General features: G+C 44.4%; 1 protein-coding gene across 1 annotated transcript in view; it reads right to left on the bottom strand.

Moving 5' to 3' along the window:
- Positions 1–183: 183 nt before the first annotated feature.
- cep350 (centrosomal protein 350) overlaps positions 184–11,890 on the bottom strand; it is a 37,343-nt gene continuing 25,636 nt past the window's right edge. The window contains exons 27-37 of the mRNA XM_084164743.1: positions 10,671–10,927; positions 10,267–10,454; positions 9,255–9,393; positions 7,019–7,179; positions 6,793–6,929; positions 6,614–6,696; positions 4,696–6,488; positions 3,733–4,209; positions 3,475–3,621; positions 3,262–3,384; positions 184–3,160 (exon numbers count right to left, since the gene is read on the bottom strand). Of these exons, the coding sequence (XP_084020869.1) occupies positions 2,996–3,160; positions 3,262–3,384; positions 3,475–3,621; positions 3,733–4,209; positions 4,696–6,488; positions 6,614–6,696; positions 6,793–6,929; positions 7,019–7,179; positions 9,255–9,393; positions 10,267–10,454; positions 10,671–10,927 (3,670 nt within the window). The 3' untranslated portion in view covers positions 184–2,995. The remainder of the gene's footprint in view (positions 3,161–3,261; positions 3,385–3,474; positions 3,622–3,732; positions 4,210–4,695; positions 6,489–6,613; positions 6,697–6,792; positions 6,930–7,018; positions 7,180–9,254; positions 9,394–10,266; positions 10,455–10,670; positions 10,928–11,890) is intronic.

Genomic DNA, 11,890 nt, shown 5'->3' with positions numbered 1-11,890 from the left:
TCTGCCTATTGGGAAGTTCAAGGTGTAACAGCACACAGTGAGGATGTCCTGCAGCTTTGTTTATAATAATACACTTAGGAAAATCACTCAAACAGCTGAAAGGCAAGCCACATTTGGCAAACCACACTTGTGGCACTGAGCTCCAAAATTGCAAGTGTTTTTTTTGGCAGGTAATACAACATGTAAGATGTGGAAATAATGAAAGCTTTATTTACAATTTCAAAGTTCAATTTAGTTAACAAATATATATGTATACTATATACATATCCGCAAAGTGAACAATGTTTATTTTACAATAATCTTCTAGGTTCAATAGTGATTAAGATCCAACAGGAGACTGTGAATATACAAGAACACCCCATAAAACACTGTACAAGTCTTCAAGTGCACCTGTGTCTCTCACAGTAGTACATTATAAATATTCATACACTTTAAAGATGCAAAAAGATTTTGCTAGTCTACACCTAATTTGATTATCGAACCATTTTTGCCTAATATACATTTTTGTTTTGGAGTTGAAATCCCTGTCCTCATAGCAACGGAACCCTGAAGAAGGCACTGCGTGCCGAAACGTTGGTTGTTATTCCCATTAAATGTTTGGGAGCACAATTAGTGTGCAACTTTTTATTTTTATCGTTTACTCTCCATTAGTCAGCACGTCTATAAAACATTTTTTGGTGTGCCTCAGCTTATGCCTTTCACAGCAAGGGCTAACACAATCCTACAGACAGACAGCAGTTCGAAAACTGCCTGGAGGCATTTTGACCGTCCTATGGGAGGTCCAAAGAACGTCATTGTTATTCAATGAGACTACAAAGCTGGCTTGTAAAACAATGTATCCAACCAACAAATACTGCATAGATATAAATGGGACATTCCATCCCCAAGCTACAATCAATTCAGATTTTTTTTGACCATTCTAGACCACCAGGGATTAACACTAAAGTCTGAAAGGCACTTGCCCATTGGGCAAGTCAGGAGTATTTTTTGGTTGCCCGAAGATTATGATCACTTCCCAGAAAATGTAAATGAGCTATTTCGTTTTATTACACTCAGAAGTGCCATATTGCCTGCCTTTCACCTACACATATGGGAGGAACCAGAAAGATCAGTTTTAGGCTTATGAAATTCTTTGCAGTTTGGTTGCCCCCCCAATAAAAAAAAAAGAACACCTGCCCAATGGGGCAACCTCAGAGCAGGCTCAACTTGCGCAACTGCCCAGTTCCCTTGCCCCAGGTAAGAGGGCATCCCTTAATGTCAATCCATTGGGAGGTGTTGCAATACACAGCCTTGTGGAAATGCATGTTCCTATGTACTAATCACATCACTGTTTTCTCATTACACACAGCTAGGGACTGGAAAACGAGGCATATCATGGATAAACAGATAAAGGAAAATGTACAGTCAGAGGTCTAGCAATAGACAGTTAACAGTTTAAATATCTACCCCTTCGTCCAGTAAAAGAACAGTGGTGGTAAATGCTAATTGGTATACAAACTTTCATTACCACCATTAAAGTCACTTCGCTAACAGACATTACAGTTGACAAGCATAGTCATGCATGTTAAATTCATCTGTAGCTACATCACAGTATCCTTGGACTGAAGTAGCTAATAAAGAGTAAGCCCTTGAACATCGATGTTGAATGCTACGACCCACAGTTTAATCCATGACTCACACTTGTTACCATGATGCAAAAGCCACTGTTTACGTGACGAATGGCGAGAACACTTGGTTGCATTACAGTATATCAGATGTGCTTCATCAGTGACGCCCAGAGGCATAACGACACAGAAGCTAGTTTATCTACCTACCATAAATGGCATTTGAGTCACTAATTCAGAACCATTAGAAATGCAATACAGACAGGCTGTGAGTAAAAGGCAAATGGGGGATTTCAAGAAGGTGTTCTCTGATAGAACTATGCTTAGGTAGACACAGAATAAGGCAGAGACTGAAGGTTTACCCAGTTGGGAAAAAGAGTTGTCCTTTAGGTATTTATGAAAAACATGGTATATATGTAAATAACATTCAAAGAAAGGAGGTCCATAAGAGTAGAGACATCACTTAAGGCCTGTAAATTGTGTTGCTCTTCTTGAGTGAGGCAATTCATAATCATACAAACAAAAGAGCCACTTTAACTGAAACAGGTAAAAGGCTAATCTTAAGGCTTGAATCCAGCACAACAGAATTAAAGGTTTCTAAACTAACCGTGTAGAACCTCTTGGTATCTGTTTTCGTAGTCAAGAGGCTAGTTAACAGGCAAAACTATGGAAGAAAAGGGACAGTGTTCAAATCCATCAATTACTAATATTAAGATATTTAAATATTAAATACAAATGGGTATCTTTGCATTTCTTTTCAACAACATTCCCTTTAAATCCCTATACAATGAATTGCCATTTTCACATTCCCATTTCTTTTTGTGCTTTGTCTGTTTTACAAAATGCTAAAATAAACTTTGTTTCTAAACATGTTAACAGCAAGATTACTTAATCAAATAGTTCTCACAATAAATATCACAATACAGGAGGCAAAATGTTTATTTTTATACTATATATTTGTTAAAATCTGGTAACCCCAATGACTCTTCCATACTCTATCAATCCTTATCATCCCGTTTGTAGATGACCCAGACTGCTTTTCAATGCCGCTGTCTTTAGCGTCTTGTCTTGTGAAATTACCCCTGTGCTCATCACAAAAACCATGAGTTTGTCAAGGAACATTACATTTAGCAGCATTGATGAATTGAATGCAAAACAAGGTCTACTCCATCTTGACTGGCCATGAACAGGGAGGCCAGTGTGGGAGGCTTTAAAGTCTGGATCAAATATGTTTGGTGTAAGATGTGGTAGATCCACAATTAGCTGATCCAAAGCTGTGTAGCAGAGGGGTACCAGTTTGACTGAAGTGAAGGCATCCGGAGATCACTGGCACATTGGCTGTGGGAGGAACTGTCTGGTGGAAGGTGGGTTTAAAACAGAGGTTTAAAAGCTCAGGAAAGGGCTCTTTTTGATCTCTTCTCCTGAATTTGAGAGAGAACTTCTGCTGTGTCCTTTATTAATGCATCAAAGATCCCTTCAGCCAACTGCATCTTGACGTAGAGCTCATCTTCATCATAGTTCACCCACTGAGACTCTTCCTCGTGAAGCTCCTGGACCTAAAAACACACAATACTTACTACCAGAAAATATAGGACTTCTTGAAATTGGAAAATTCACAATGAATCACTCCTGAAGTTTTACTGTTCAATGCCCTTACCAGAATATGATCTACTCGATCCCGTTTTTTCCTCCCGAATTTCAGCATCTTCTGCCAATCTGTTTTCTGGTTGTGGTCTTTCTTCAGGCCATACAGCTTCAACACCTCGGTGGTGATGAACACCTTAGAAGACAAGGTTAAATATTACATTGTGATCTTAGCAAATCAAACCACCAACACTGAAGTGTCACTAACATTGGATGCCATACACACCTGAACTCTGGTGATGTCGCCAGGGCTCTTTACTCTATGGAAGTAGGAGGAGTTCATGCGTCGAGGCTTCACCCACTGAGGCTGATGGGCGTTAGGATCCTCTGCAAAGATCTCCTGGATGATCTCCCATGTTAAGTCATATACAGCCTGCAGATAAACAAAGGTAATGTCAGTTGATACATTTCAATAAATGACATGGGTCTTGAGGATTTCGTATAGTATCAATATTTGTGGCAATCCTTTTCCACGTGGCCTTACCTGTCTGTAGCTGCGAACACATTGACCTTCTTGATCCTGGCCTATGGCATCACAGCCCAGGAACTCCTCTGAAGGCTTGAGGACGGGGAGACCAGCGAGGGTCTGTGTGCCCTGGCCCAGTTTAAATCTGTCCCAGATCTCCTGGGTGGCAGCGTGGACCAGCTTCTCCACTTCAGGGGCGGAGTGGGGAACCACCATAGCAGGCTGCTCAGGGAGCTTGGGCTGCAGGGGCAGCTCTGGTCTGGGTGGGGTCTTCACCTGGTCACCAAGGCCTCCAGAGCAAGCAGACAGCCCCTCTTTTTCCTGCTGTTGCCTCTGTTTCTGTCTCTGCTGCTCTCTATGAGAGCTGAGGCCATAGTCCTCATCGAACCAGTCCTGCTCGTCTCCCAGTTCATCCAGTAGTTCGCGGCTCAGCTCCAGCTCAGCCAGACGTTTGGCCAACTCCTCCTGACCACTGGCCCCCAACACTGGACTCTCCTGCAGAAACAGGGAGGGAGGAAAGACAAGTCACTCACAGTGAAAAACCTATAAAAACCTAAGAAAGTTTATGTTAGACTGTGATGAAAATCTACAAAAGGGAAGAAAATAGAGCACCAAATTCAATTGGATATCTGTCAACATAAGCCTCTTGGACCCAGTTGTCGTTTGACCTTCGGACTCAAACAAATCCCATTGAGGCCTTTTGAGGTCAAATCAAGACTGGATGGTTTTCAACAGTGCTGCTAAATGCAATTATTGCTACATTCATCCTCAGTTATCTTATAAGTTCTGTTTAATCATTTACTAGATCAAGTCTCTTTTAAGTATTTTAGCTGAAAAACTAGGAATTTATACATTTGAAATTCACTATGTTACACATTATGTGATTGCAGGTTATCACATTATTGGAGGAGTAAATGATTTGTTTTAACACTTAGAACATTTACTCTCTAAATGTCTTTAGAAAGGGTCAGATGAACTCACAGGCCGGTTACAGAGTTCTGGAGAGGAGACTTGCTCTTCTTGCTCTGCATCTAGGAAGAAGGGCAGACCATCTCTTTGTGCTACAGACTGTGGTTGGGAGACAGTCTCCCCACCCTCCTCTTCACTAAAAATGTCATCTTGCATTTGATTAGCAGCTGATATCTTCTCTTCTTTGGCCTTTCTAATTTGTGCGAATTGCTTCACAGCGTCTTTCATGAAGTTGTTGAGGATCTTATCTGTAAAAGCACTGAGGGCGTCTTTCTCCACGGTTTGCTCTGGAGTAGACTTCTGATGGGCATCTACGCCTTTCCTCTCAATGAGGGTAGTGGTCTCATCAAGAGTTTTCTTCCCCAAGGCTATCTTACGGTCTATGTCAATGCTGAAGAGACTGGTAGGTACATCTTCAAGGTCCAGGATGATTGTCTTGGTTCTTCCATTGGACATTGGATACTCACCCTCTTTGAACTCATGCGAGTTGGTCAGGTTTTTCTGGTGTTCAGCTGGACCATCATTCACATCAGTAGGTCCTTTGTCTTCAGAATGATAACTCGTCTGAGATGTTCCCTCTTTTTTATTTCTCAGATGTCCCCCGTGTGTCTTCTCAATGTGCCGTTTCTTTGGCTCGTTTTCAGACTGGTCGTCAAGGAAAGAGTCCTCATCCTCTGTGGTTTCCACATAGATGTCAAACTTCTCTGGCAGACGGGAGATCTTGTCCGGAGGAGCAAAGATGCCATGGCCCTCCTCACACTCAAAGTAAACCACCCCATCGTAGGTGCCATTGTTGCTTCCCTCAGACTTGTCCAGCTCCACTCCAGCCCAGAAGCCGTTGGCAAAGCTGGTGTGGCCCTTGAATCTAAGCGTACCAGGCTGGACGTTGCTCACTAAAACCCTGTCCCCAATGGTGAAGTTAGGCATTTCATCCACTGATGGTGAAGGTGGTGTCTGGGAAGGGGAGATAGTTGGGGAGCGGTTTGAACTAATGACCTTCTCCTGGGAATCCTTGGTCTGGCTATTCAGGTCCAGAAGTCTTTCAGAGCGAGGACTGCCACTACTAGCTCCAGATCTTTCACTCAGATCCTCACCGATCTCGTCCTCACTACTGTAGAAGGGTGACCTGCTGTGGGAACCCTCCCTGGTCTCTTGGCGGGACGGTGAGGTAGGTTTGGAGCCTTGGTTGTCCTCCCTGAGTGACGACTCTACTGAGGATTCAAAGTCTTCATGATAACCATCAGCTGAAGGAGGAGAGGCCTCCTTACCCTTGGCTGAAAAGTCCCTCTTTGATGAAAAGGCATCAGACTCAGGGGTGTATGATCGCTCTTTGATGGGGGATGGTGATTTCTCATCAACATCAAGACTGCTTATCGGGGAAAGCCCTTGTTCTCCTTTCTTTATGGAATCATGTTCCGACAGAGACTGGTGCTGCTGGGAAGCTGGCCTCTGCTCTAGGTCAAGTTTGAGTAGATGGTCAAAGTGGCGGTCTTCAGAGCGGGACTGAGAATGCTCAGAGCCTTCAGACTTCACAGAGTCCAGCTCCTCCATGACCTCTGACCGGAGGCTGGAGACAACGCTCTCATCCCCAGAGTCGGTGGCCTGTGGCCTGGCTGGCTCCCTCAGAGAGAGTGCCCCCTCAGAAGGCTGCCTGGGGAGATGCTCGGGGGACAGCATGCCCGTTAGACCGTTGGTGTGCTCTGGACTCCCATACACTGGAGTTGGGGTGACTGTAGGGGGGTCCTCGTCTGAGGACTCCTCATGCCCTGAGGTATATTTACTGAGCCCAGATGGTGTGAGGTCATCTGAAAACAAATCAACAATGCATTAAACAATGTGTGTTATCACAGTATGGGCACAAATGTCAAGGTCTTAGAAAGTATTTTGAGGAGAAAAATACACTTGTTGACAGTGCACATCCACAACCTACCTTGTTCAACTGGAGAATGTGGAAGGGTCTTCTCAGCTTTTTCAGAGTCAGAGAGAACCTTCCAGTTTTTGCTGGTTTCAGGCCTGGGGATAATTATTTTTTTCCTGATTAACATCCCATGAAAATGGACCAATTGATCAGTTTGTGAATCATACATATAGTGAAGTGCGATGGTGTACCTGTAAGGAGGTGGTGGTTTAATCTTGGGCTTCTCTGTGGCTGAGATGGGGGCCTTGATCTGAGGCTTGGCAGAGGGTGTCGAGTCTGGTTCCTTATTCAACTCAGTCTTGGTCTTCTCAATGAAGTCATTGTAGGACTAGACATTAGAAAACAAAAGTCACTCTTTTTGTTATTTCTCATTGAATGGAGCAGGGCAGGCTAGGATTCTCTGACGGACACACTGACCTCTAGCTGCTTCAGTAGGCTGGCCTCCTGGGCTTTCAGACGCTCTTTGTGCCTCTTCTTCTGCTCCTTCTTCAGCTGGTACACCACAGACTTGCGTTTGCGCAGCTCCTCTTTTAGGGCACGGATACGGCTCTCGATGTCGCTCTGATCCGACATGGGCTCTGCGTGGCACAATAAGTACTGTTAGAATGCTAAATCCATGCCAGACTGATTAGTATAAAGTAATCCAAATTAGAGCTACTGAACTCAAATTCTCAGAGGGGGAGGGGAGGTAAATATGTACAGTATCTCACAAAAGTGAGTACACCCCTCACATTTTTGTAAATATTTGAGTATATCTTTTCATGTGACAACACTGAAGAAATGACACTTTGCTACAATGTAAAGTAGTGAGTGTACAGCTTGTATAACAGTGTAAATGTGCTGTCCCCTCAAAATAACACAACACACAGCCATTAATGTCTAAACCTCTGGCAACAAAAGTGAGTACACTCCTAAGTGAAAATGTCCAAATTGGGCCCAAAGTGTCAATATTTTGTGTGGCCACCATCATTTTCCAGCACTGCCTTAACCCTCTTGGGCATGGAGTTCACCAGAGCTTCACAGGTTGCCACTGGAGACCTCTTCCACGACGACATCACGGAGCTGGTGGATGTTAGAGACCTTGCATTCCTCCACCTTCCATTTGAGGATGCCACAGATGCTCAATAGGGTTTAGGTCTGGAGACATGCTTGGCCAGTCCATCACCTTTACCCTCAGCTTCTTTAGCAAGGCAGTGGTCGTCTTGGAGGTGTGTTTGGGGTCATTATCATGTTGGAATACTGCCCTGCGGCCCAGTCTCCGAAGGGAGGGGATCATGCTCTGCTTCAGTATGTCATAGTACATGTTGGCATTCATGGTTCCCTCAATGAACTGTAGCTCCCCAGTGCTGGCAGCACTCATGCAGCCCCAGACCATGACACTCCCACCACCATGCTTGACTGTACTCCTCACCTGGTTGCCGCCACACACGCTTGACACCATCTGAACCAAATACGTTTATCTTGGTCTCATTAGACCACAGGACATGGTCCCAGTAATCCATGTCCTTAGTCTGCTTGTCTTCAGCCATCTGTTTGCGGGCTTTCTTGTGCATCATCTTTAGAAGAGGCTTCCTTCTTGGACGACAGCCATGCAGACCAATTTGATGCAGTGTGCGGCAAATGGTCTGAGCACTGACAGGCTGACCCCCCACCCCTTCAACCTCTGCAGCAATGCTGGCAGCACTCATACGTCTATTTCCCAAAGACAACCTCTGGATATGATGCTGAGCACGTGCACTCAACTTCTTTGGTCGACCATGGCGAGGCCTGTTCTGAGTGGAACCTGTCCGGTTAAACCGCTGTATGGTCTTGGCCACCGTGCTGCAGCTCAGTTTCAGGGTCTTGGCAATCTTCTTATAGCCCAGGCCATCTTTATGTAGAGCAGCAATTCTATTTTTTCAGATCCTCAGAGAGTTCTTTGCCATGAGGTGCCATGTTGAACTTCCAGTGACCAGTATGAGGGAGTGTGAGAGCGATGACATCAAATTTAACACACCTGCTCCCCATTCACACCTGAGACCTTGTAACACTAACGACTCACATGACACCGGGGAGGGAAAATGACTAATTGGGCCCAATTTGGACATTTTCACTTAGGGGTGTACTCACTTTTGTTGCCAGCGGTTTAGACATTAATGGCTGTGTGTTGAGTTATTTTTAGGGGACAGCAAATTTACACTGTTATACAAGCTGTACACTCACTACTTTACATTGTAGCAAAGTGTCATTTCTTCAGTGTTGTCACATGAAAAGATATACTCAAATATTTACAAAAATGTGAGGGGTGTACTCACTTTTGTGAGATACTGTATTTATTTGGTGTTTGTCAATACCAACATTCATATGATACTCCAAAAATTACAAGTACATGTTATGGTTAGTGGTAGAACCTGAAGACTGAAATTCCCACTAAGATAGCTACACAGAATCAGCAACAGTTTAAGGACTATGAATGAAGCTTCCATACTCCCATAACACAACTAAGCAGGTTGAGTGTCAGGGAACTGAGCGCATAATCCTTTTCTTACGTCATCACATTATGCCTGCACAGTAAGTCATCTTTCTACTCTGCTTTTCAACATCTCTAATAGAAAATACAAAATAATGTCCCGTTTTGAAGGTCCTACTGCTCCAGACAGGGGGGCCAACTCACCTGTGTGTATGTCTGAAGGGGTGTCAGTGGCCTTGGGGTCGTGGCTGGCGGTCCTGGAGGAGGAGCGGAGCTGCATCTTGCTGCTGCTGCTGCCCTCTGGGTGTGTGTTAGTGTCGTGGTTGGCTTTTGGTGAAGGAGACTGTACAACATAGTAAAAGGATAGGGCCCAAGGGGAATTCAGGACAATTCACCACAACAGCACGTTCCAACTAACTAACCACGCCAAGCATCTCACACATACACAAAAACAAACACACTCAAAAGGCAGTGTCCCTAATGGATTCCTTCCTCTGACATTCAAATACGCCATATTCTGCCTTGTTTTAGTCTTCTTGCTTATAGCCCATTTGCACATGGCTGCAGGTAGTGGTTAAGAGCGTTGAGCTATTAACCAATAGGTCGCTGGTTCGAATCACCGAGCCGACTAGGTGAAAAATCTGTCGGTGCCCTTGAGCAAGGCACTTAACCTTAATTGCTACTGTAAGTCGCTCTTGTTAAGAGCATCCACTAAATGACAAAAAAATGTAAACAATTTAAAATGTAAATTCCTAAAACGATTTAACTCCAGATAACTACATATTATGATGATTTTCACAATTTGGCTGAAAATTTTGATTTTTATCTTGACCTAGTAAGGCAGTTGATTAACAATACTGCATGTAACAAAACAATAAAGTAGCACAAATTCATTGATCACAAGAGAAGTGACAATTCACTGAAAGCAGCAACTGATCCTGGAGCCTGGACAAAGGCCTGCATTCACTGAGCTGCCCAGCGATGGGAATACAGAGCTAACAAAGTCTCAGTTTGCGCTCAGGAGGGAAACAGATTCTGTTAACTCACTATACAATTCCCTGCATTCCTTTCACATGGTGCGTTTGATTTTTCTTTGTACATTTAAAATGATTTCCTAACCTTATGGAAAGGTTAATAAACAAATGTAATCAATGCCTTTCTACTGTATTAATACATTACTGCAAAACATGAAATCACAACATGCACAGGGCCTTACCCTCTTGCTCGCAGAGGGGGAGTCAAAGTCCTGGGTGTAGATGGAGGGGCTGTGCTGGGCAGAGGGCAGCTCAGAGACAGAGCCAGGCTGATCAGTGGAGGGGATGTCTGGCTGCTGTGACCCAGACAGCTCTGTGTGTACGCTGGAGCCAGTCACCACTGGGGAGTAGTCACCCTCACTCACAGAGTCTGAGGAGATACACAAAGGTCAAGAGCAGATAAATAGACCTGCAGCCTCAAACATTGAGACGCAGCTAGCTAGATGGACTGTATGGCGTTCTCTCATTCATAAAGTATATGACATAAGGCAAGCAAACACATTACCTGATAACAGGCAGTAAACAGAAACGACTGCATACTACTGGGTGTCCATTTATTTAATGTCATACACAATATCTTTCTCACCTCTGTCAGTTCTGCCCTCAGGGCTGTGCTGGCTGGGGCTGGCATTGCGGCTGCCATTGGGGCTGGCGATGGGGCTTTCTCTCTGTTCTGACCTCTGGTCTCGGTCTCTAGGACGGTCTCTGTCCCAGGCAGCCAGGGCCTGCTTCTCCATGTGCCTCACCTCCGCCTCCTCAGCATCCAGCCTCTGCTTCCACTCCAGCAGCTCCTCCGCATGCCTCCGCCGCTGCATCAAACCCTGCTCCCGCTTGGTCAGGAACCTGGTGGTGGGGAGGAGAGGAGGAATGGAGAGATGGGTGGAGGAGGAGAGAAAGCACAAAGGGCACAATCAGCATGAGGAGCAGTGAAATGATGGCAACATTGCAGAAGCTAGCAGAGCCACCAGCAGTCCAAACAGTCAACCCAACCACCCCCTGCCCATCTTCACTGCAAACTCAAAACCTATGGGATCACACACACAACAAACCATGTTTACCTCGATAGACATGGTTTCATTTTGACACCATAGTGCACAAGTCACCCAAACTCTTCCCCAAACAACAGAGTACAAGCATTTGGTCACAATGGGGAAAAACAGAAACAAAGTGTGGTGGCGGCCTGATCACCAGGCCAACATCATGCATCTGATTTAACCCCAGGGCTTAACACCTCTCAAACATCTCTGTCCAACACAACACCACCCAGAGTTAAAAACTGCACCCCAGAATATCCTAAATGTCTCTATGGGTGTAACTTTCCCATGAATTCTACACAACAAGAGTCAAGATGCATTTTCCATGTATACTGCTGAGAGAAAAGACGACATTCAAATTCTTTCTCCATTGCTTGGATTTATAATGTACATTGAAAAGGACTGGTGAGTTATGCAATGCAAGTTTAACAGCTATTTTGCATATTGACTATAATTACTAGAAGTACCAGACAGTAATGTGTTTGGCTTTGTCTCACTCTCTCTTGCACCAGCTTATTTCATACTGAAGTTGGGAAAGATACTGTAGGGCTTTGGTCTAGACTGTGTAGGGCTTTGGTCTAGACTGTGCTCCCAATTCAATTAAGCCCACTTGCAATATATATTAATTAGCCTATCACAAGCAACAGTTACCTAATCAGGAGAATCAGTGAAGATTTACTGGGCTCATTAAATCAGATGAAACCCTTTACCACTGCTAAAGCAACGCCCAAAGACACTACGTCTTTCTCATAGATGGGTTGTAACCTAATAT

This window comes from Coregonus lavaretus, assembly GCF_964263955.1.
Source record: "Coregonus lavaretus genome assembly, chromosome: 6".
NCBI lineage: Eukaryota > Metazoa > Chordata > Actinopteri > Salmoniformes > Salmonidae > Coregonus > Coregonus lavaretus.
Note: the sequence above shows the minus strand (reverse complement) of the source record. Positions and strands in the feature narration are given on the sequence as shown.